At 34.7% G+C, this 25,500-nt stretch overlaps 1 protein-coding gene across 5 annotated transcripts in view; it reads left to right on the top strand.

Annotated features, from left to right (window-relative positions):
• Window positions 1-25,500, top strand: part of PHC3 (polyhomeotic homolog 3) — a 75,270-nt gene that overhangs the window by 38,971 nt on the left and 10,799 nt on the right. For 3 of the 5 annotated variants that reach the window (XM_057737729.1, XM_057737731.1, XM_057737728.1), the window contains 8 exons: window positions 504-1,375; window positions 1,660-1,707; window positions 5,743-5,896; window positions 10,676-10,926; window positions 14,049-14,208; window positions 19,742-19,856; window positions 21,256-21,388; window positions 21,480-21,711. In XM_057737729.1, the coding sequence (XP_057593712.1) occupies window positions 504-1,375; window positions 1,660-1,707; window positions 5,743-5,896; window positions 10,676-10,926; window positions 14,049-14,208; window positions 19,742-19,856; window positions 21,256-21,388; window positions 21,480-21,711 (1,965 nt within the window). Of the gene's footprint in view, window positions 1-503; window positions 1,376-1,659; window positions 1,708-5,742; window positions 5,897-10,675; window positions 10,927-14,048; window positions 14,209-19,741; window positions 19,857-21,255; window positions 21,389-21,479; window positions 21,712-25,500 lie in introns of those variants that run through there. The other 2 variants (XM_057737732.1, XM_057737730.1) reach the window with 2 other exon arrangements.

Raw genomic sequence — 25,500 nt, 5'->3', positions numbered from 1 at the left:
TCAAATTTCGAAACTTATTTGGGAAGCTTTATAAGTAATTACATTGACTGTTAGTTGGAAGAATGCTTAGGCATTGATTAGAAAGGATGAGACCTTTATTTTATGATTTTGAATTTATCTTTATATTATACTTGTTCAGTTACACTCTTCTTCCCAGAGAAGGAATTCAAGTGGATAACCTGTTAAAAGTCAGTGGAAATATTCTGGTGACCTATAAAATTTAATAAGAATATATCATGTGTAAATTCACATTTATGAATCAGTTGTTTTAGGCAATTTTCTTTTGGAACTTACCACAGTACAGTTTGTTTTATGAAATTATGTAGTTTTCCAAAGAAAAGTTATTTGTCATTACATTTTCAAGTCACTCATATTGGAAGACTTGTAATAGATTTCTGATGATTATGACCTTCTGCTGTGAAAACGTTCCTTCTTTAGATTTATTTAAAATTTATGTGATTATATTTGAAATAAATACTAATTGTCATTTTTTTCTCTCACAGCTTCATATCCTCCAGTTCAGCCTCATCCTCTAATAAAACATCAGCAGATTCCTCTTCATTCACCACCTCCCAAAGTTTCCCATCATCAGCTGATACTACAACAGCAGCAACAGCAGATTCAGCCAATCACACTTCAAAATCCAACTCAAGACCCACCCCCATCCCAGCACTGTATTCCACTCCAAAACCATGGCCTGCCTCCCGCTCCCAGCAGTGCCCAGTCACAGCATTGTTCACCAATTCAGAGTCATCCCCCTCCTTTAACAATGTCTCCTAGCCAGTCACAGTCAGCACAGCAGTCTGTAGTGGTGTCTCCTCCACCACCTCATTCACCAAGTCAGTCTCCTGCTATAATTATTCATCCACAAGCACTTATTCAGCCACACCCTCTTGTGTCATCAGCTCTCCAGCAAGGGTCAAACTTGCAGCAGTCCACTGCTAATCAGGTGCAACCTCCAGCACAGCTGAATCTTCCATCCCATCTTCCACTTCCAGCTTCCCCTGTTGTACACATTGGCCCAGTTCAGCAGTCCGCCTTGGTGTCTCCAGGTCAGCAGATTGTGTCTCCAGCATCACATCAGCAATATTCAACCCTGCAGTCCTCTCCAATCCCAATTGCAACCCCTCCGCAGATGTCGACATCTCCTCCAGCTCAGATTCCACCACTGCCCTTGCAGTCTATGCAGTCTTTACAAGTGCAGCCTGAAATTCTATCCCAGGGCCAGGTTTTGGTGCAGAATGCTTTGGTGTCAGAAGAGGAGCTTCCAGCTGCAGAAGCTTTGGTCCAGTTGCCATTTCAGACTCTTCCTCCTCCACAGACTGTTGCGGTAAACCTACAAGTACAACCACCAGCACCTGTTGATCCACCAGTGGTAAGCCCTTGGAAGCTCTTTGACTTTCTTGCTGAACTGAAAGTAAAAACAGTTTTCTCTTACGTTATATGTCATTAGATATAAATGCCTATGAATTTAAAAAGCTTGAAATTTCTGTCAGTGTCTGACATACATGCTGTATGGCCAAAAAAAAAAATGCCATTTGTTGTAGTATGGTTGCATGCTTGATAATTTGTGATGGTTATTAAAGTCCCTCGTTAATTTTATTACTATTTAAACAAATCCATCTGCTATCTTTACAGAGTTGATTTTTTTTCCCCAAGGGAATGCATTTGAACCAGTGTCATCTGCACAAAGTTTTTTCTCTTAAGGTGATTATCCTTCATAGATCCCTTCTGTTGGCTTGTATGTTCTTAAACGTATGGTTTATCTAGCTAACCTTTTTTGGTTGTATGCATTCTGAAGTACCAGGCTTTTTCGGGGCTTTTGCTTCAAGGTGGAGGTATGCTTGTATGATATAATTTTTTTGGTAAACTTATATTTTGTAATTAAAATTTTATAAAAAACAGTTATTCTAGGAAAGAATCCAACTTTGCAAAAAATCATTAACTGTAGGCCATCTTTTAGAATGATTAAACTTCTGATTTTTAAATTTCTACTAAGGGAGAATATGTACTTAAAATAGTTCTCATTTAAAAAGTTAAGAAAATCTCAGTGGATGAGTTGAATATTGAGGATGAAAAAATCCATTGGGAGGAGTAAAAATTTTGAATAACTGAGATTGTGGTGAAATTTATAAAAATAAAACTCTAAAAATGGTACATATTGCCTAGAAAGGAAAATTATCCTGAAAAATGTTTTTCTTTTAAACATTCTATAAAGGACTTTTAAAATTATAAAATAATTTATAATAGTTTAAATAAGGTCTCTAAATCAAATTCATAATTAAATTTATAACTGAGGAAAACAGTATTTGCAAAAGAGGTTTTATATCAAACCTCACTAAAGAGATTTTTATCACTTAAAGACTAACAACCATTAGCTCAGAAAGGAAATGAGTTTCAAAGTCTGTTCCTTAATGGGAAACATTTTGGTTCTCAGGATGCAGATTTATAGATTCTTTATTCTTGTCAATCTAACTGACCTTAACAGGCATGAAGAGACTGAATTCCACTTCCTATTCACTTTTGTTAAGAGCAGAGCTTGATGAAGACAACAATGGGCATCTAGAAATAAGTTTGTATTTCGATGGTCATGTCTCTATATTTTCTTTTAATAGATTTTTGAAGAGTTTACAGTGGATATTGTAATATAAAAACACAGGCTTCAGGTGTACAGTACCTTCAAAGAAATCAAATTTAATTTGAATTTATATTCTCACTTTCTAGTTCAGTGAATTGGTTTTCACAAGTAAAAAATATCTCTATATGCCTTATATTTTTCTAATTATTTTTGTTAGGGTGAACCTTGGAGGAACATGTTTGGATAGAAATATCAAAAACACAACAACACTTAAATTAAAGCTAAAAATATCTAAGATCTTATTATTTTCTGCCCTGTATTAATCTTGTCTTCTTTAAAATTTGTGTTATATCATTTTTGGAATTTCTTTTTTTTTTTTTTTCATGAGAAGAACAGCTTTCTCTGCTATAACTGGGGTGGTCATATTTGCTGTAGATGTTTCCATGTTATCATTCTTTTCTTTTACCTTTCTTTGAGTACCATAGCCTATTTATTAAATTGCTATATTTTTCTTTAATTACCTTTATCAAATCTATTTTTTTACCATCATATTTCTTCATGAATTACACATCCCTTCACAATTTCCTGGTTGTTTCAAATATTTAAAGGTAGAGAGATTATTTACTTTTTAAGAGATGTGAAATTTTCAAAGATAAGTGTGAATTTTCAAACTAAAATCAGTGTGTTTTTTAAAAGATTTTTTCTTTGACATTTAGGTATGATAAGTAAGATGTGGTGAGTGTAGATAATTTAGAACTAATGAATATTTTCCACAGTTTATTTAGGGAAGGGAGACAGATAGGACTAATGTGCTTACTTTATTGAGGTAAGTTGGGCAACCATTGTTATAGAATAGTTGTAGTTATGAACTAAAGAGAAATTGTGATGTATAGTTTCCAGATGATCTTGTGAGAAAAACCTTCACTTCTTTGCTTTATTCAGTCTTTTAGTTGTTGCACTTAGATTTTTTTATGCTGATGGTGCCAGATGTCAGTGACAGATGTGCTTTTGCCTACCTCTTTTGCCTTTACATGAGCGATTTGGAAGAAAGTATGTATAGTTAGGCTTACCTGTAAAGAATGAAAAGTACTTTACAGTATTCTTTGGTGGATTATTTCAGAATATGCTATTTGTGTTTGCCTCTTTTAATCCTTTGAAGCTCTTATTATATTTTAAAAATCAGAATTCTGAGCGTGATCTTGCATGACCTTTGATTCCTTAAAAGGTACTGTAGTAGATGTTTGAGGAACTTGTGATAGCATTAATATTAAAGAGGGAGTTTCAGCATTTTATGAAAAGATCTTTGGAAGAAAAGTAATATCTAATAGAGGAATGCTGCATAGATACAGTTGAGCTGGTTGATAAAACCATTACTTGTCTAATTACCTCTGAATCAACATCCACACCACTGTGCCAAATTAAGGTAATCTCTGCTACAGCAGATGCCCCTCACTAGAAGTTTTTTGTTGTTTTTGTTTTTCCTTTAACCCCCAGGACATTTTTTTGGATGACTTTCCCTGTATTGGACATTATCATCATTTTTAAAAAATCGTCATGAACAGGTACTAGCAGCTATCATTTTTGCACTGTGCAATAACGAACGACTGCTTTCACTCCTGAGGATCCAGACGTGAGGCAAGGAACTCTCTCTTGGTGAAACAGGTTTCCAGATGCAGGGTTGTGAGCAAATAACTTTTAAAATGTTGCCTACTTAGTAGCTGATTCAAATCACAGCTCTGGATATTATATTTGATATAAAATTATCAGTAACAAAGGATTTTAAAATTTTTTAAAAAACAAAAGGAAAGCTATTTTATTCTTAACAGAGTCTTGAAAAATTAGGGTTTTTTTTTGTTTGTTCCTTTGTTTTGGTTTTTAGATTCTATTGCGGTTGTTAGATATGCCTTCGTAGGTAAAACTTCATAGTCCTTTTTATCACACATTGTTTATGCTGGTTTCAGAAATATTGATCATTTTTATATTTAATTTCAAATCATTAAAGGTTTTCAATAGTTTCATTACAATATATACAGTATTAGGTATCAATGTCATTTAAATTTTTTGTGAATGTTGTTGCAGTATTTTTTGTTTTGATATTAGAAATATTAATCAGTTTGGGTAAGTTATCTTAAAAACTCAGCTTTTATAAACGTAAGTAATAAGCTTTGTACATAAAAGAAGAGGGGTAAATTGCTTTGTGGCTTTGTTTTTAGTAACCTGTCATCTTTCAGAAATAATGGTTAAATTAAAAAATGATGACAAATTAAAATACCTGTGTCAGTCTCTACAAGTGGACTTTGAAAATTCAGTGTTAAATTTAATAAAAAAAATCAATAATAGGTTAGACATTTTCAGTTTAAGTTCCTTCTCAGAGTGCTTTTGAGTCCGTGTTTTCTTGCTAAGTATTATCTTTACCATTGGATAACAAGGTAGTTAAAGATGTGAAAACTTTCTTCTATAAGTATGGAACAGTATTAAAAAACTAAAAATAATATGTCAAATGGTTTAGGATGGGGTGTGTGTGTGTGTGTTATTTCAGGGGCAGATGCTTTCTGTTTACTTGATATTAGCTTATAAAAATTCACTAGATTCTTGAGTAGATCAGAAGATTAAAAATGTAATCACATACCTTTTTTTGTAGGTACTCAGACATTGCTTTTCAAAATTTAATCTTTAATTCACACAACTATAATAAAGAAGAGCCTGTAATGTAGTACATTTCCTTATATAATATGTGTCATTTTGGAGATTTACTTAACATGCTTGTGAAAAGCGTTAATATCTATTTTGATTTATGACAATTGGAAATTAATAAACTACAGTAGTTAAATTCCCCAAATAGTTACGTGAGTGTATAAAATCAAAACATTTAAAAAAAATTAACAAAAATATGTCCTGACTTGTTTCACCTTTTGGGAAACCTTAGTAGCCTAGATACTGATCCACAACTTGCTTTCAGTGAACTATCATCAAATATTATGAGTCATCAAGTATTATGAAAAACTTCATTTGAATGATTTTAAAGTTTTCCTTTCAATCTGTCAAATAGTCATTTTGCCTTTAAAATTTTAAAACACTTAGAATTTATTTTGTTAATTAAATTAGGAACACCTTATTAAATGTATTTTAGAAACATTTTTAGGCAGTGTGGTTTGTCATTGCAGGTTTATCAAGTAGAGGATGTATGTGAAGAAGAAATGCCAGAAGAGTCAGAAGAATGTGTCCGGATGGACAGAACTCCACCACCACCCACATTGTCTCCAGCAGCTATAACTGTGGGGAGAGGAGAAGATCTGACTTCTGAGCATCCTTTGTTAGGTGAGGCAATGCTTAGATTTGGAGAATTTTGTATTAGATAAATGTTAGTATTGGAAAAAGTTTTTTTTCACTAGAGATGGTATTAAACTAATTTATTATGTAATTAATTGCAGCAAAACAAAGATTAGAATTCAAGTTTTTTTTTGATGAGGAACAATTAAAAGTCGATGAGGAACAACCCAAATCAAAAACATATTTCACCCTTTGAATTTTTAGTTGTTGATACAGATGTGTTTTATGCCCATTCAGATTTATGTCAAGCTATTTCTCGCTTAAAAATTAGAATAAATCAAAGTTCTATCAGAAGATTTCAATTATACTTTCCAGAAATCACAGAGCATTTAAAGTCATTCCTCCTAATTGCTTGTGATTCAGACTGAGTAAATACTTTTTTTTTTAAATTTATTTTTGGCTGCATTGGGTCTTTATTGATGCATGCCGGCTTTCTCTGATTGGGGCTATTCTTTGTTGCGGTGCGCAGGCTTCATGTGGGCTCTTCTTGTGGCACACGGGGCTTAGATGCTCCGCAGCATGTGGGATCTTCCCCTGCCAGGGATCAGACCTGTGTCCCCTGCACTGGCAGGCGGATTCTTAACCACTGTACCACCAGGGAAGTCTCAGTAAATATTTTAAAAAGTGTTCTTTCCCAGACAGCACTTAAATTAAGGCTTAAAAAATTCTTGAGCTTAAGTGTTCAAATTCTTATTCACTACTTAAGAACTACTTACGAGTTCAAGTAAATCTTCTCTATACGTCTCACAATATCAAAGTGAGACTGTGAATCCTAGGTATTTTACTAAAACATTATGATCTACAGTCCAGTGTCTAAGTCCTAAAAAAGATGTATTTTGTGTTAGTGTTTTTTTTTTCTTTTGAATTTTGAATATTTCATTTAGATCATGGGTTGGCAAATGATAGCTCCCGTTTCAGATCTTTCCTGCTGCATGTTTTTGTATGGCCCATGAGCTAAGGATGGTTGTAAAATTTTTAAACGTGTGAAAAAAAAATCAAAAGAAGAGTAGTATTTCATGTCATGTGAAGATTATGTGAAATTCAAATATTATTGTCCATGCGTAAAGTTCTGTGCAACATAGTCACGTTTATTTTTTTCAAATATTATCTATGGCTACTTTTGCATTACTGAAACAAAGGTGAGTCATTGCAGAGACCATATGTCCTTTATAGAACGTTCCCTGACCGCTTATCCTAATCTTGGTTCAGGCTTTGTTGTAAGTATTCTGTTCTGTTGAGTATCTCATGGCCTTCATGATCACTTTCAGTGAAGAAGAACCACCATAACAGGCATGGAAACAAGCTGTACTGGGGCACTGACTTTGCTACCAAAGCAGCCCTTGTCCTCTCTTTTCTTCAGCATGCCACATTTCTAATTCTCTTCTTTCTAGCTTATATCATTTACTACTAGTGTGAATCTCTGGAAATTATGGAGGGGAAAACCAATTTTCCTCCAACTTTTTCCCCCTCCTGAAAAATAGGAAACAGTCAATAAAATTATATAAAGTATTTAAGACTAGTTCAATATTATTGCCTTTGCTTATTCAAAATAATACCTCAAAAGATAGATTTAAGAAAACCTAACTATAGTATTAAGTCTTTGTGTACATTGAAAATGGATTTATGTTGCTGCAGATTTCTTGGAGTTTTGATTTAAAAGCAGAAATATAAGTTTAATTGGATACTAACCATGAATTGTGACTGTAATTTAATTACCTAATAAGCATTGCTAATGATACTCAAGAAAATCTAAACATTTTTGAGATACTGAAACTCAAGAATATCTTCACGTTATTTCCTCAGGAATATAGTTTCAGATCCTGGCAGGCATATCCCTCTGGCTCAATTGTCTAAGTACAATGTATATTTTGAGTCTTCCTTTAATTTACTTCAAACTTAACTACTTTTCTGTAGTATATGCGGGGGAAAGCAAGCATAGGTTGCTCATCAAATCATGTAATAAACTAACCTATAAAAATAGTGGGACCTGTTTCCACCCATGATTCAGTCTTCATAAATCTATAAGAATTCTTTAAAAAGCATCTATAGAAAAGAGAAAACTCATAGATCTTGCTCAGAAAATGAGACTGTGAATAGGCAGAGTAACCTGTAGCAAACTCTTATCAGTTAACCTGGCGTTTCTCTCTAACAGTTGTCTTAAATCTAGAGAGTTTAATAATTGTGTTTTTGTTCTACCATATGTCAGTATTTCTTGTGTTTTTGATTTTAACAGCTGATTATAATCTGGCAAGTAAAAGCTCTTAACTTCTTCAAGAAGTCAGTAACTTACAACTTTGTTTTCAACAAAACTTAGGTCTATTTGTGTGTGATCCAAAAATTAGTTAGAATATGTACTAAGCAGTAATTTCTGAATAAACCACATTATACTTAATGCAGCTTTATATTTCTAAAGTAACAGAGTGTAAATCTGTAAGGGAAATTAAAATTTATCTTATTTTTCAGTTCTCCATAGATTTATATTTTCCTCCAACAGAAAAATTGCTTTTTAGTCCCTGTTCAGAATTATATCTTTTATCTCTTTCTCTAGGAGTGCATGTGAAAATTGGGTATGTGGGATAGGATTTTTATGGAGTTCTTCAGTCTGGTAATGCATGTGTACAAATTGTGTATTTGTTCTTAGAAATCAGCAAACCAGTATTTCCTGCTGACTTTCTTTTTTAGTTTTTAATGAGGGATTGTGACTTTAAATAGGTTTTCCAGTACAGTTTATCCTGGTGGATTATTTGCTGGAACTAGGTTAATTTATGACTGTAATATTGCTGTGATACACTACATAGTGATATTATGTCCAAATGACTAAGTGAACTGTTAGCTTTTCCATTTCTGACACCACACCAATTATTACTACACTATTTTGTTAGCTGAAATTTTTATTCGATAGGGATTTCTTTCTTTTCTACCTAACTGAGCTATATTTTGGGCATCTTTGATAGTGATATCAGTCCTTTTCATACTGATGGTGGAGAGGAGTTACCGTAGCAATTAAAAGCACTGTCTCTAGAACCCAACTGCTTGGGTTAGTATTGCAGCTCCACTACTTATTAGCTGTGTTCCTTTAGGCAAGTTACTTTATCTTTCCTGTGTTTTGGTTTCCACATCTATAAAATGGAGATAATAACAGTACCTACCCATAGGCTAGTTTTGAGGACTAATGTGTTACAACATATAAGACATTTACACAGTACCTGGGACATAAGTGCTCAGTAAGTGGAATTATTATACTTACCACATGCTCTTTTTTTTTGTTATTTTTCTCAGACATCTTGTACTTACTGGTATTCCTAGCTGTCAGCTGGTTCTCTCTCTCCACTTTGGTACAGCTTAGTAAAGGTTCAGTGCTATCGAATGGGTAGGTAAAGTCTCCATCGTGGTCTGTGGATCTGTCTTATCGTGGCCCTCAGTGTTCGAAGGGGAGGAATCACAGTGATCCAGCCCAGCATTTTGCAGTTGCCTGGTACTACAGTGTTCCCCCAAAATGACAGGTGCAGTGTCACTGAAGAGTTGTTAAAAATAACAACAAGAGGGATTTCCCTGGTGGCGCAGTGGTTAAGAATCTGCCTGCCAATGCAGGGGACACGGGTTCAAGTCCTGGTCTGGGAAGATCCCACATGCTGCAAGAGCATCTAAGCCCAGGCGCCACAACTACTGAGCCTGCGCTCTAGAGGCCGCAAGCCATAACTACTGAGCCCATGTGCCACAATTACTGAAGCCTGCGCATCTAGAGTTTGTGCTTCGCAACAAAAGAAGCCACCGCAATGAGAAGCCCGCACACCACAATGAAGAGTAGCCCCTGCTTGCCACAACTAGAGAAAGCCCTCGCAGAGTAACAAACACCCAACACAGCCAATAAGTAAATAAGTTTATTAAAAAACAAACAAAAAAAACAACAAAGAACATTTGTGTGTGGATGTGGATTAGCTTGAAATAAAGGGTAATGCCCTGTATAACTCATGAAAATTTCTACTTATTTTATGGATTTCATGATTAAAGTACTTTTTCCCCCCATGCCACATGGAATATATAAACAGAAACATAGGAATTTAGTATCTGTGTAGCTTAAAATTAAAAAAATTTTTTTTCATAATTATTCTTAAATTGACATTCTAAAACATTTTCATGTCTTATGGGACAGTTTTTTTAACCAAAGTTGGAGTGATAACTTTGAGCAAGTTACCCCCTTCCTCTGTAAGTAGTATGTTTTTGTGGAGATTAAAGGTTATCAGGTTATTGTGGAGATTAAATGAGATAATAAATATAAAGATCTCCTTAGAATTTTTTTTTTTAAGTTTATTTTTTTATTGGCTGTGTTGGATCTTCTTTACTGCACACGGGCTTTCTCTAGTTGCGGCGAGTGGGGGCTACTCTTCATTGTGGTGCATGGGCTCCTCATTGTAGTGGCTTCTCTTGTTGCAGAGCACAGGCTCTACGCATGTGGGCTTCAGTAGCTGCGGCACATAAGCTCAATAGTTGCGGCTCACGGGCTCTAGAGTGCAGGCTCAATAGTTGTGGCACACGGGCTTAGTTGCTCCTCAGCATGTGGTATCTTCCTGGGGCAGGGATTGAACCCGAGTCCCCTGCATTGGCAGGCAGATTCTTAACCATTGCGCCACCTGGAAGTCCCCAGAATGTTTTTTTAAAGCACCAGATATTAACTATTATTGTTACTAGTGTTTGTTCCTGAATCTTCTTTCATATTTGCCTGGGCAGAATGCTAAAGATTAAAAAAATGACTTTTTTTTTTTTCAGAGCAAGTAGAATTACCTGCTGTGGCATCAGTCAGTGCTTCAGTAATTAAATCTCCATCAGATCCTTCACATGTGTCCGTTCCTCCACCTCCGCTCTTACTTCCAGCTGCTACAACAAGGAGTAATAGTACATCTATGCCCAGTAGCATACCCAGTGTAGAAAACAAACCTCCACAGGCTATTGTTAAGCCACAGATCTTGACCCATGTTATTGAAGGCTTTGTGATTCAGGAGGGATTGGAGCCTTTTCCTGTAAGTAGCAAGCAAATTTGCATTTTTAAAATTATTCATGTAGCATTATTTAAAAATGTATAATCTATTGTTCTCTAATAAAAAGCTTGTAACTTTATTTCAAAAGTTGTTAATCTTTTATCTAGAATTTTTTTATATATCCTTTATGTATTTCCAGATATACTTCTAGAATTTTATGTCAGCCATTTAAATGTATAAACTAAGGAGAAAATTTTCCAGATAGAAGAATATCAGTTTTATAATTTTTAGAGAAGGCAGTTAGATGTTTACTCCAATGAAATAAGCTTTCTGTTTTTCTTTTTAAGGGGATTGACATGATACCTAAAGTGTATTATTTTCTTTTTAATAGTGTTTCTTGTACAGTGTGATACTTTGTGAACCTTAACTTGGACACAGAAAATAACAACTTCCCAGTGATCTGATACTTCTGATGTTACCCAGTTATGATTTATAGTTAACACACAGATTTTCTCATTATTTTTGAGTTTCAGCCTTCAATCAGATTTTAAAAATGCTTCAAAATGTTCACCTCAAAATTGAGGTGCTATTATCTTGTCACTAAAGTACTGTGATTTGAGACTAGCTGTACATTACAGCTACATTAGCTACATTACATGCTAATATCTAGAGATGAACATTTTTCCTTTGAAAATATACCAGGACAAGTGGCCAAAATCAAAGCCCAAATCAAAGACAAGAAAACAAAATTACGTATTTTGAAGACCTTTGAACCATCTTATTTTTCAGATTCACAGGTAGTGCATTGCCATTGCACTGTGGTAGTTGATTATCTAATCGGTTGCCTTTGTTTTCAGTTTACTGTGTGTATATTAAACTTGGATCTAAGAATCTCTGATACAGTGAGTGGAGGAACGGTTTTTTCCCTCCCTACTCCTCAGTGATTGGATCCTGGCTCTGCCACATGCTGAGTGTGTAACCTTTGTGAAGTCATTCAGCCTTTTAGAAATTCATTTGTTCATCCAGCAAATAGAAGCAGATGGAGGTGATACTTTGCTCTTAGGGTTATTGTGAGGACTGAATGTGCATAAATTGTTCTATGTAGTGCCTGGCACTTAATAGCCTTAGCTATTATTATTGATTATTACTAGTGACAGTTACAACTTCTTTTTTCCAGATTAAAAAAAAATGTATTATTTTTTTAATGGAAACTTTGGAAAATGTACAGAACAAATAATCCTAATACCACAGAGTATTTTAATATATATATTTTCATATGATCAAGATTATTATTTTATATATAGTTCAGCTTCTTTCACTTAGTAAATCTCAAGCATTTATTTTCTCATTTGATTAGTAGTACTTTGGAAACATTTTGGAAGATTGCATAATATTTCACTTTCTGGACAACTGTAATTTATGTAATCCTTCCATTACAGTTGGCCTCCCATATCCACAGGATTCACATTGGGGAGTCAACCCAATTGTAGATCAAGAATATTAAAAAAAAAATCTAGAAACTTCCAAAAGGCAAAACTTGAATTTGCCATGCATGGGCAACTATTTCTCATTTACACTGTATATAAGTATTATAAGTAATCTAGAGATTTTTTAAAGTATATGGGATGGTACTTCCGTGGCAGTCCAGTGGTTACAGACTTCGCGGTCCCAATGCAGGGAGCACAGGTTTGATCCCTGGTCGAGGACTAAGATCCTGTATGACGCGTGGCATGGCCAAAAAAAAAAAAAAAAAAAGTATATGGGAGAATGTGCATAGGTTATATGCAAATAATATTCCATTTTACATAAGGGACTTGAGGACCTGCGTATTTTTGTATCCTCTACAGTCCTGGAACCAATCCCCTGCAGGTGCTGAGGGACAGATATATTGTTGGACATTCAGGTTTCCATTTTTTTGCTGTTCAGATAGCCCTGAAAGGAATATCTTTGTATGTAAATCATTCACATTTGAAATCCACTTTTGAAATAATTTCTTTATCATAAATTCCTAAAAGTATAGATATTGGATCACATTATGTATGTATTCATAAGACTTGATATATATTGCCAAATTATTTTCTGGAAGATTATTTAAATTTGTTCATATACCAGAAGTGTGTACTCTTAGCAGCACTGTATGTTACAGTTTTTTCAGCAGTGATTTCCATTAATTTTATTTGAAGCATATTACATACACTAACTGGAATGAACAAAATTTAAAAGTTTATGGGTTGGGAATTCCCTGGCAGTCCAGTGGTTAGGACTTGGTGCTTTCACAGCTGGGGTCCAGGTTTGATTCCCAGTGGGGGAACTAAGATCCTGCAAGCTGTGTGTCCAGGCCAAAAAAAAAAAAGTTTATGGGTGATTATTCTCCAGGGTTACATGCAGAAATTTCCAGTAAGCTGTTGTTCATATGTGGAAACTGTTGGAGACTTGACCAGCATTCTCAAGTAGAATGAAAGCTTCCATTTTTTCAGATTAGCCGAGAGTTCACTAGTGAATCAGTAAATATTTTTGGTCTAGACTGTTTTTGCTGAAAATATTTCTAAAATAACTTTTCATGACTTAAGCAAGTGTACTGAAGTGAATTATTTTTGTTGTTGATTTTAATGTTAATGTTTGAGGAGTTTTCTATTTCTTTTTTGATTATAGTAGGTTGCTGAACTAGGCGTCAGGAGACTTGAGTTCTAGTCCTGATTCTGCTTTTGTAAAGAAATCACCTGCACACTTTGAATATTAGTTCCTTTATCTTTAAAATACATACAATAATGATCTATCCTGAGGACATAATCCTACAAATAAAAGTTTCGTGCATGAAAAATAAATCTTAAAGGTTATTGCAGAAAAAATATATTGACTGTACTCGCTAATCAAAATTTATTACTGATTTTTTTTAAGACTTTTTTAGTCTACCGGCCTAAACTAGGACCCTTGGTTCCATTTGACTGAGACTTTGAAGTGTCCATACTGCACATGACCTGTAATATAGAGCGTTTGTGTTCAGATTGCCTAACCTTTTCTGAAGGAAAAAAGCCCTTAGTGAATGGATCTGATCAGTTATATAAGAAAATTATCACAGATACCTTTATTTCAGGAGATTTTAAAACTACGTTATTTCTGAAAGTCTTTTAAAAGATTATTTCATTTTGTTCTGTCTTTTAAAGGTGAGTCGTTCATCTTTGCTGATTGAACAGCCTGTGAAAAAAAGGCCTATTTTGGATAATCAGGTGATAGATTCTGTGTGTGTTCAGCCAGAGCTGCAGAATAATGCAAAACATGCAGATAATTCATCTGACACGGAGATGGAAGACATGATTGCTGAAGGTTTGTGGAGTCTTCTTTAAGATACCCTTTAACTTTGACTTTTATTGCTTGAAATGGGACACGGATTTTTACTCCACACAGATTTTCACTTGGAAGTATTTAGTTTTATTCTCATATAATGATTTGACTAAAATAGTGGGAAAGCTAACCAGACTGTTAATGGCCATATAATTAAGATAGCAAGATTGATGTTATTTTGTATAATAACAGTTTGACATTTGAAGGAGTGTGGGTGGGAAAAGTTCCATTATATATGAAAGTAATTCAGAATTTTAGGATCAAACAACTAATTCTCTTTCTTAAGAAGACTTAAGTAAATGACTGTTTTGCTGAGTTTGCTTAAAAATTTAGAGCTTCTGGGTTGTTTGGTTTAGACTTTATTCTGATGTTTGATATCAGGTGGGTATTAGAATTGTGTTAAGGATGTAGTCTTCAATCAAAAGGTGATTAAATTTGTTCAAAGAGGAAAATATCACTAAATCTTCTCACTGTCAAAGAATCTTTTTTTATAGACCTTATTCTAAGTGAATATTCCATAAAAGTCAAAGTGGTATGCAAAGTGACTTCAGGAAAACCAACACAAATAAATGCAGAAATGGTATATTTTATTTTTTATTGATTCTGATCATGGCTCTATAGTTGATGGGTTCAATTTAATTAAATATCATTTAGTATAGTCAGGGCTCTAAAATAGTGAATTAGTTAACATCTGTGTCCAAGTAATTATCCTCACTAGATCCTCAGTATATTTCATCTAAAATTTATTCATTTTGTAAATATTTATTGAGTATACATTATGTGCCTGTACTTTTCTAAATTAAGTAAAATAGCATGGTAAGCAAAATAGATACTGACTTGGCTCGCAGTTTTCCTAATTCTTAAGAGGAAGGCAGCTCATTTTGGTAATTTATGAACTGTCGCAATGTATTTATCACTGTTTTACTTCTTATTTGAATAGCAAAGAGTTTGATAGTAGTATAAAATTTGTCTTTTACTGCTAACTTAGGTTGAGTTCAGTTTGATTTTTTTTATTTAAAAGAGTGTTAAACATGAAAAAATCTCAAACATACATACAATTAGAGAGAACTGTATAATGAATCCCAGCTCACCCAGGCTCAACATTATTACCCAGTTTTAAGCATTATTTTGCCACACTAGCTTCGTCCATCCCTTCTATTTTTTCTCCCTACATTCTCTCTTTCTGTTGCTTTTCTCTTTCCCTTTTCTTCCTTTCTTCCTCTGTTTAAAAAAAAAGTCATAGTTGTTATTGTAGTTTGCCAGTACATACTTCAGTGTGCATCTATAAAAAGTGTACATTTTAATGCTGTGTCACACAAAACAATATTAATAATTCTCTGGTGTCATCCGATACCTGGTCCATATTCAGATTTCCTCAGTTGTATAATTGATTAACTTATATAAATGTCCTTTTATAGTTATTTCATTCAAATCGGGATCCAAACAATGTCTACATTTTGCCTTTTGTTATTATGAATTTAATTTCATTTAATTCCTAAATACTTGCTTTTGGTTACGCATACTGTTTATCTGAGAAAATTTTTCATTTGAGATGAAGAGTAGTAAAGATGAGTGTGCAGGGATTTTTTTTTCTTGCCTATATCTATAAGTGTATAAACAAAAATTTTATAGGCTAATAAGCATATATAATGTGCCCTCTTGTGTGCACATATTGGAGAAAAATGGATAACTGCTTACAAAGCTTCACAGCATATTTTGTGATGCTCATGGTTTATAATATAATACAAATAAAACATGCTGGACTATGCTAGAACCCAGAGGAGCTTTTGATCTAGTAGGAAGTAGCAGTCTCCACAACAGAAAGATAACTAAGGAGCAACATATGGTAGGTATTAAATGAATTATTATAGACAGTAAGAACTTGGCTCCTTAAAACTGGGTGAGATTATTGCCAGTTTGGTGAGTTTTCTGCAGAGATAGGATTTGACCTGGGTCTTAGATGGTAAAGCATAGATTTAAGATAACAAACAAAAAGAAACTTTCAGGTTAGCATACCATGAATAAATGCACAAAAGATGTGCAAGTGCTAGGTAACTTCAGGAGGGGGCGGTGAAGAGTTAGACAGTTGAGTTAGAGAAGTAGTGGGTAGTAAAGCAGTCAGATTCTAGCGTACCTTGATATTCAACTATGGCGTTAGGAGTTATCTTGCTGTCAAGAGGATGATTACTGAAGATTTTTAGGCAGGTGACTCAAACACGAGTGTTTTTGGAAACTCTGCTGGTCATGTGTAGGATGAATGTAGAGGTTTGGCATGTAATTGATACTTGTAGTTACAGTGGGAAGAGGAAGGAAAGGATTGATGGAAGACAAGGCAGAGGGTAGTTTTAAAGAACAAGATACCGGAGTAAGGAAAAGGAAGATTTAAAGATGATTAATCTATGCAATGAATAATAAATAAGCCATAGAGATCTAATGCACAGTATAATGAACATAGACAACAATATTGTACTGTAATCATCAACTTTGTTAAGAGACTCAAACTTAATTATCCCAATGACTGAAAAGATAAAAATGTAATATGATAGAAGTGCTCAATATTGCTACAAAGGCAGTCATATAAATGTATCAAATTAAAGCATTGTACGCCTTAAATTTACACACTGTTATATGTTAACTATAGTCAGTAAAAAAAAAGATTATTTCATAGTGGAGATGTATTTACTGAAAATGTATCAAATTTTAAAATACTTAATAATTTCCCAAGGTAATTTGGTAAAGTGTTTCCATTACTGTATACTTCAGTGTTTATGGGAAATACTATAGGGTGAAATGAGAAGTCACTTATTTAGTGGCTTTGGTTTTAGTGGTATATACAGTTTAATTCAGTATGAAAAACAATATAAGGATTATTCTTTTTTTAAAGGATAAATTATTTCTCTATTTGGACTGGTTCTATAACCAGAATCTCCAACCAAAATGTGATTTACCAAAATATCTTATGTCTTCCCTGGTAGTATGTGATCCCATGATCACACCGATCATGGTTTCTATCTCATTGCCTTTCTTTGCTGCTGATTGTCATGTGATCTCAAGTCTTCAGGAAAATTGGAAAGTAACTCCTTGCAGAGAAAAATCGGGGATCTCTGTTGGTTGGGATATATATTTGGCCATTCCATTAGAGACCCAGAATAATACCTGATTAAATAAAAAAGTTTAATTTTCTGTGACATAGTGTAAAGGTAAGCAGTGCAGGGCTCCATTGTGTTGGGCACCTAAGTGCTCGGTGTCTCATGGCTCTGCTATCCCTAGAAGTTGCTCACATTTCCAAGATAGCTAATGTTCGTGATCGCATTCTAATAAGATGGGAGAAAGGGCACCACCTGGAATTTGGTCAGAAATTGGCCACACATAGGGCAGAAACTATACTTCTTATTCTCAGTGGCCATATTCCTAGCTAAAAATTAGGATTCTGTTACTGTGGGAGAAAAGCGAAGAATGAATATTAGGGAATTACCAGCTGTCTCTGCCATAGAATCCCATCTTTATTAGCTAAAGCAATAGTTTTTTTAAAACTTATTTGGCTCTGTAATTTTTTATTTACAAATGTGAAAAAGTAGCTTTGGTAACATTACCAAATTTGTTGAAATTCTGACCAAACATTAGAATTGGACTTTTTTGAATCTGTTAATGTTCCTCTCTTCTTTATGAGAAATAAAACTGATGTTCTATTTTTGTCAGGTTGTTAACCCTTAGACCATACCTGTTTGGGATCTCCCCTCTCTCACCAGCAAAAACATTTCCTTCTCCTTCATAAGGTATTCTAACCTATTATCAAGTGTTGCATATTGTTATGTTAATTAATACAAACTTTTGAAATAAAGCTTTCAGTATAGTTGAAATGGAACAAGTTGAGAAATGGGCTCTTTGGGGCTGGATTGGTGGCAGTGGTGGTCAAATGAGAGGTTCTGTCTCCAGTACATGCTTTTCAAGGTCAGATCTGATTACAAGCGTGACAAAGTAAAAACAATACTTCTGGAAGTTATGAAGCTAGGTTGCAAGAATGTGTTGTGGGGCACAGCTGTGTGAAAGCCATCTCCAGGTCAGTGGAAGGAGCGATTTTTACTTTACTTGGTTTGAGACTCTCTGTTCCTCATTGCTACTGAATAGGTGAGTTTTGCTTATGAAGATGGTCCTGAGAATTTCCTTGAGATGATCACTTGCTAGTTTATGATTTGATTGGTCATGACACTGTATTTGGATGTCCCTTGGAACTTTAAATATTTCACAGTATGTTTTTTAGTTCTTGCTGCCTTCACTTAATTTAGCACTTTGCCATTTGCTTCTCCAGTAACACTGGGATAGTGTGATGCTTGAATGTATTGAGTACATGCCATCCATATCTACATTACAGGGTCCCTTTCTCCATCTTAGCAAGTCTTGGTTAAATGAATAACATAGAAAAGCACATATGGAGCTCATAGCTAAAAGCTGTAGTTAGTGGAGTTCTTTTTTTGTATATTTCATATGACTCGGCATAGGAATTATGGTGATGCATGAAAATGGCAAAATATGGTGGATTTAAGAATTTAAGTTTTCATCAAAGTATTTCTTAAGCATTTATTACAGATCCTGGTACTCCTAGTTCTTATGTGGAAAATAGGAAATGGAGCTGTCACTTTTTTATGCCTGCTACTTGTTGGGCATTCATATAATCTTTACTGCAATTCTTTGGGAAAGGTATTATAAACCACATTTTACAGATGAGAAAACTGTGGGTCGTGAAGATTAAGTTGCTTGCTTATAGGTGACTGCTGCTGAATACATGAGGATTTAGGTGGGAAGTTTTTTGGGTCCTGTGGTATGACTTGAAGAAAGTTATGGATATAGAGGTAGAGGAAGGACATTCTCATTTAACAGAGAGCACCCTGACAAAAAGGAGCAGAGGTTAGAAATTATAAAACTATTGGTGATTTTGAAGATAAATGTGAACTATTTTTAGTATGATATGACTAAAAGGGACTTTTATAATTAGATAAATACATCTTCATATATTCCGTTGTACACTGCAGATCTTTGAGAGTGTTAACTATTTTAAATGCTCCTCTGAAATCAGACATCAAAATTTTACCTTCTTTTTGGAATCATTCTCATTTTCTCTAGTTAGAATTGTGTTCTTTGCTGTATATGTATTGTACATAGCACATTGTATCAAAATTCATATACTACATGATGCTTTTTGAAAGGTAGTGGTTTTGTTTTATTTGCACATTTTAGATCGGTTGGATTCTTAGCAAAACGAACCTTTAAAAATGCTTATTTATATAGAGAAAACCTCATAAAATTTTTATGCAGGAGCAAGAGGGAATTGGTGGAAGTGGTTGTTTTGGGGGCTTTGCCTTGCCAGAGTGACTATGGATTGAAAAGTTAAAAGACCATTCCTTTTAAGTTTCCTGGAGGGTCTGAACACTAGCAGCATCCAACCAACGTAGAAACTAAAAGAAAATTTGCCACAATTAAATTTTTGGAAGTTTTTTCTTTGTTTTCTTCTTTTTAGAGACATTAGAAGAAATGGACAGTGAGTTGCTCAAGTGTGAATTCTGTGGAAAGATGGGGTATGCTAATGAATTTCTGCGGTCAAAACGATTCTGCACTATGTCATGTGCCAAAAGGTATCTCTGTTCTCTTGAATATCCTAAAGCACAAGCCAACAACTGCTGTAACAAAACCAAAAAACTTGTAGAGTTTACCATTAATCAGAAGTAGATATTATAGAGGAATGATATCAAATAAGCATTATCTGGAGCTACTTTGCTATTTAGTTGTTAAATTTTGCTCCGTGAAAACTGCATATTCATAACACAGCATAATCTGATACTGAAGTAGCAACCTTCTGGTGGTAAGAATATGCTTAGGAGAATCCCTCCTGTGAATAGACTGCTAGTCCTTATGGTGTCAAAACAATATTTGTTTTATCAATATTGAAATGCCTGGATTTACTTTGTTATATTTTAAAATGTTTTCATTTCTTTTAACCATATCCTGTTTATATTAGGTTTCTAAGTGGGACAGCTATAGCATAAGCTCTCCACATTTTTACATTGTCTGACAACAAAATGCCTGTCTTTTCTAAATCTGTATTTTCAATAGTAATATTACAGGTGAATAATATTACTATAAAAATTTCTTCATTGATCTAGTCACAAGTTTAGTTTACATTAAAGAAACCCCATCTAATTCTGATAATAAATCCTGATACAGGTATTTCCCGCTAAAGGTGAAGTGTGTGCACAGGTTGATTATTTTGAAATTTGTTCTCTATTCTAAAAGTTATTCTCTCAGAGAATTTAAGATCTTAAAGATACATCTAGGGAATTTCTTGCTTGAATATATTGTTTAGTATGGTGCCTCTAAAATATACTTAGTAAAACTTAAGTTAAATAAGTAGTAGAAGTATTTTCCTCTAAAAATGGGTTGTTGGTTTTTCAATTGTCAATCTGTTTTTCAGATATTCTTTCATGTTAGTGATAGTCCTAATCAAATTATGTAACTCCTGTTTTGACTTTGGAGTTTTCCAGTTTGCATGTACCACAAGAAAGAATAGAGGCTCTGTGATTCTAAGGGACCAAAAACTGATGGAGAAGGATTGCTTTTCAGAATATTTTGAACTTCTTGACTATTTAGAAATATTTCAGGACATTTAACACACTACCATCATTCTCCCAGAGATGATTGCTGAGTTGTCATGTTATTATACCTTTAGGCGAAGCTTTTTAGAGGTTTAGGGGTCTTAACATAGGAAAATGCTGATGAGAGTAGAGCAAGGAGGAGAAGATAAATTAGGTCAGGCAAGAACTGCTGTTTACATATCTGCCTAGCTATCTGTCTTAGATATCCAAATATTTAGGGACTAAATACCAAGTGTAAAGTTACTCTCTCTTCTCTGTAAATGGTACTTACTGATTCACAACTGCACTTTAAGGTCATAATTAATTACTAAATGGAGTAATTAGTTACTAAATGGAGTGTCCCATACATCATTTAATATTTTTTCTTACTTGAATTTCTTAGGTACAATGTTAGCTGTTCTAAAAAATTTGCACTTAGTCGTTGGAATCGTAAGCCTGATAATCAGAGTCTTGGGCATCGTGGCCGTCGTCCAAGTGGCCCTGATGGGGCAGCAAGAGAACATATCCTTAGGCAGGTCTGTAGAAACCTTGATTCAATGTACAATACCCTTTTCAGAAATACAAGGAAAGTGCAATGCTGTATTTTACTTGTACTACATTTTCCAGCTTCCAATTACTTATCCATCTGCAGAAGAAGACTTGGCTTCTCATGAAGATTCTGTGCCATCTGCTATGACAACACGCCTGCGCAGGCAGAGTGAACGGGAAAGAGAGCGTGAGCTTCGGGATGTGAGAATGAGGAAAATGCCTGAGAACAGTGACCTGCTGCCAGTTGCACAAACAGAGCCATCTATATGGACAGTTGATGACGTGTGGGCCTTCATCCATTCTTTGCCTGGTATGTGATTCTCCACTTTGACCTTAATATTTGTCTTGCGCACACACCCAGGAATGACGTTAGACCCATCCACACCTATTGCACAGCAGGGCTAGGGAAGTTCTGTGTATATGTACTCATTAAATGGCATTCACTATTGAAATGTGATCTGTATCCTCTTGCTTATTCCCTCAGCACAACTGGGTATTTTCTCATACCCCCCAAGTCGATAAAAACTGACTAGTCCTGCTTCTGCTGTGACACCTCAACCGGTGAAGATATTAAAGGTGCTCTCTTCTCTTCAGTCTGATTTCTCTCGAGAGGTCAGTAGAGAGATTGAGTCAGACACTTCTTCCCTTCTGCTCTTCCAGTTTTCTGTTCTATTTCCTCCTTATTTCCTAATTTAACCTTTTTTAAATGAAATAAGAGAGACTATATTTTTTTTTTACCTTTTTGAAAGCTAATCAAGACCTTTTAGAATATAAAATTTTGGTTTCTTTAAAAAAAACAAGCTGTTTCTTTTTAAAGGAGGCTGCATTCTTTGATTCTTTGCGATAGACATCAAGAACACTTCTAAAATTAAGTAGCCAACTGAAATTTAGTTATGATATTCCATTCCAATATTGAGGGTTGCTTTCTTATTTGTGTTTGCTGCTCTCTCATTTGGTGCTCTTTCCATCAGCTTAGGTCGTTATGTGCTTCATCTTTTTTCTTTACTACAGCAGTAATCTTTTACCTCCACTTTCTCTAAGGGGCGGGCTGCGGGAGACAGCCGCACCTTTGTTCATCCCGAAACCCACCTGTGATACATGCTAAGGCAGATCAGCACGTCTTCTTCATTCACTTTGACCTTATGAATATGGAAAATAAGATTTTAAAAATATTTGTTCCATTTTGGTTTTTTGGTGAATCATATCATTTCTCTTGACACAAGCTTTCCAGAAAAATATATCCCCTTTGAACATGTCTACAGGTTTATTAAAATTAATCCATCTGTTTTTGCTAATGAATCTTTCTATGAAGGTGACCACTGTCTCAGAAGCAAACTTACAGCTAGTGTTGGGAGTTCCCTGGTGGCCTCGAGGTAGGATTTGGCATTTTCACTGTGGTGGCCCGAGTTCGATCCCTGGTCCGGGAACCATCTCACATGCCATGTGGTGCGGCCGAAATACATACGTAAATAAGTAAATAATTGAAGTGTTGTATGAGTGAAGAAAGTATATCCAGAAGTATTCTGCTTTTTAAAAAAATCCATCAGCCATTTAACCTTATCCAGGTGGTTCTTGACTTGTGATGAGTCGATTTAATGAACTTCTCATTTTATGATGGTACAAAAGTGATACACATTCTATAGATACTGTGCTTCACGTTTTGAATTTTGATCTTTTGCTGGTGACATGAAGCACGATACTCTCTCCTCAGGTTGGGCAAGGCAGCTCCCAGTCAGCCACGCTGTCATGAGGGTAAATAACTGATACAGCCATCCTGAACCCACACAACCATTCTGGTTTTCACTTTCAGCACAGTATTCAATAAATTACATGAGATATTCGACAGTTTATTATAAAACAGGCTTTGTGTTAGATAATTTTGCCCAACTTACATTAGGCTAAACTGTGGACATTTAAGGTAGGCTAGGCTAAACTATGATGTTCAGCAGGTTAGGTGTATTAAATGCATTTTCGACTTGATGTTTTCAACTTAACGATGCGTTTATCAGGATATAAGTTGAGGAAGATATATATATACAGAACTCTGAAATTTTTTTTTTTTTCAATAGCTTGTTTTAGAAATGTTAATTTTTTTTTTTTTAAACAAGATATGGTCACTTTTAAAGAAAGATGAAATTGTTTAAAGAAGGGATACATTTTTCATGGGAAGATTTTTAAGCATGCACCTAGGAAACCCCTTAGGTGTGATTTAAATGCTGACCAGATGGGTTTAGAATCTGCTTTAAAAAGTTGTTGTATTAGAGAATGGTGAGTTTTCACTTGGTGTGGTTTTAATATTTAATGAAATAAATTTTAAGTTTTATACCAGTCTAGATATCTTGAGAATTAATATTGGAACTGACACTAATCCCTGGGGCTGGACTTTGATTCTTTCATCTTCAGACATAGTCTCAGTCTTCCAAATGGGGTACATGAGCTGTTAGCCTGATTTCTCATTTGGGGGGAAATATTTCTTTTCCTTTGGGATGGAGGAAAGTAGTTGGCCAGATAATTAACAAATAATAGTTACTGCTGATTCTTCTAAGACTACATATTTTTTTTTTTTAGGGCTGGTTTTCTAATTTTCCCAAGCATCCATTGGCTGTGAGGCTACTCTTGGCTGCTTTATTAGTACAAAGGCTAACTCCTTTGTTTTACTCTTGCTTCATTTGAATTGAAAAAAATTATTTCTTATAACTTGAGGTGCTCCTCTTATTGAGTTCATCAGGACACTTAATTTTGTTGCTAGTTGTTTAGAGAACATTACATATAAAGCAGAATGCTTTATAATTTGGAATTGCTTGGCACTGTTTTTAACAGTCTGCTGAATATAACTTTGCTTTTCTTTTACCTGATTAAATGGGAGTATTTCTAAAGTGCTTTGACAGGCTAAATGACAGGCTTATTTGTGTGATCAGTTACATCTTCTTTCTCAAAGTTTTTCTCTGAATAATGCCTGTAACTTAAGGTAAATCTCAGCCAGAAAATGCTGTTATCTTCATTTCTCTATGTTCCTCTGGTCTTTGTAAACTTCCTTTTGAGCCTCTTTCAGCTTATTCAGGGCTGGATTTTTTTTCCCCTGAGCTTTTCTCATGAAGTGAACAAATTTGTAAATTTTGTAATCTCTTGTATTTTCTTTCTTTCCAGTTGAGGCTAAGTTTCCCTCTTTCATCAGGGCACTTATATTTATTCCTAGAGTTTTCTCTTCTTGTTGTGTAGTGTCATCTTGTGAACCGTCTTGGTGGGACTATATTAGAGCTGGTATGCAGACCAATCTCAGAGCTGCTACCAGAGGGAAAAATTATTTTCTTCTAAATTTTTGTACATTAAAAAGTTCTCTATAGGAATGGTTCTTTTTATTCTCAGTTTCCTGCAGTTATCTTCTTTAACTCTTCCTTGATACAGTAAACTGCCTTTTGCAAAGATCACTTTAGTCTGTATTTATTGATCTGTGAATTTGCAGTAGATTTGGTTTCTCTGTAGGCCTATAAAGTAGGTAGTGTCTAAAAACATGACTGTTTACTGGTTTTCATAATACTGCTATTGGGACTTGTTTATTCTGTAGTATGGAGTGCAGGTGATAGACATCTTTTCAGTCATCCTTACTGAGGTTAGTTTTTGTGTGGGGTGTTTTCATTTTAGGTTTAGCTGGAAAAATGACTGGACACTTGTAAGGTTCATTTGGGACTCATGGCCATGTGCAGAGAGGTCCATGCCCATCATGATGGCTGCTTTTGGAGATGTAAAGCCAGCTGAGCTGACTGGTTGCTGCAGCTGGGGTATGTTCTGTGATGTCCCTGGGGTGTCAGCTGTTTTACAAAAGTAGATTCTAAATATGTCAGAAATTCATAGAACTTTAGCTCAGTATACCTTGAGCATTTAGGTGTTTTTTTTTTTTTTTAGTTTATCTTTCTCTGATAAGTTTTAAGAAGTTTATTTGCTTCTGCCTCCCCCCCGCCTTCTTTTTAAAATCACTTTATGGTGTTCATTTCTATACTAATGGATGGCATACATATCCTTTTTGTGGTTGGCTTAAGAAAGTTGTGATCTAAAATTCTGAAGGTAATTCATTCCTGCTTGATCATGCTGTTTCCCCACT

Source organism: Hippopotamus amphibius, chromosome 6 (assembly GCF_030028045.1).
Source record: "Hippopotamus amphibius kiboko isolate mHipAmp2 chromosome 6, mHipAmp2.hap2, whole genome shotgun sequence".
Classification (NCBI taxonomy): domain Eukaryota; kingdom Metazoa; phylum Chordata; class Mammalia; order Artiodactyla; family Hippopotamidae; genus Hippopotamus; species Hippopotamus amphibius.
Note: the sequence above shows the minus strand (reverse complement) of the source record. Positions and strands in the feature narration are given on the sequence as shown.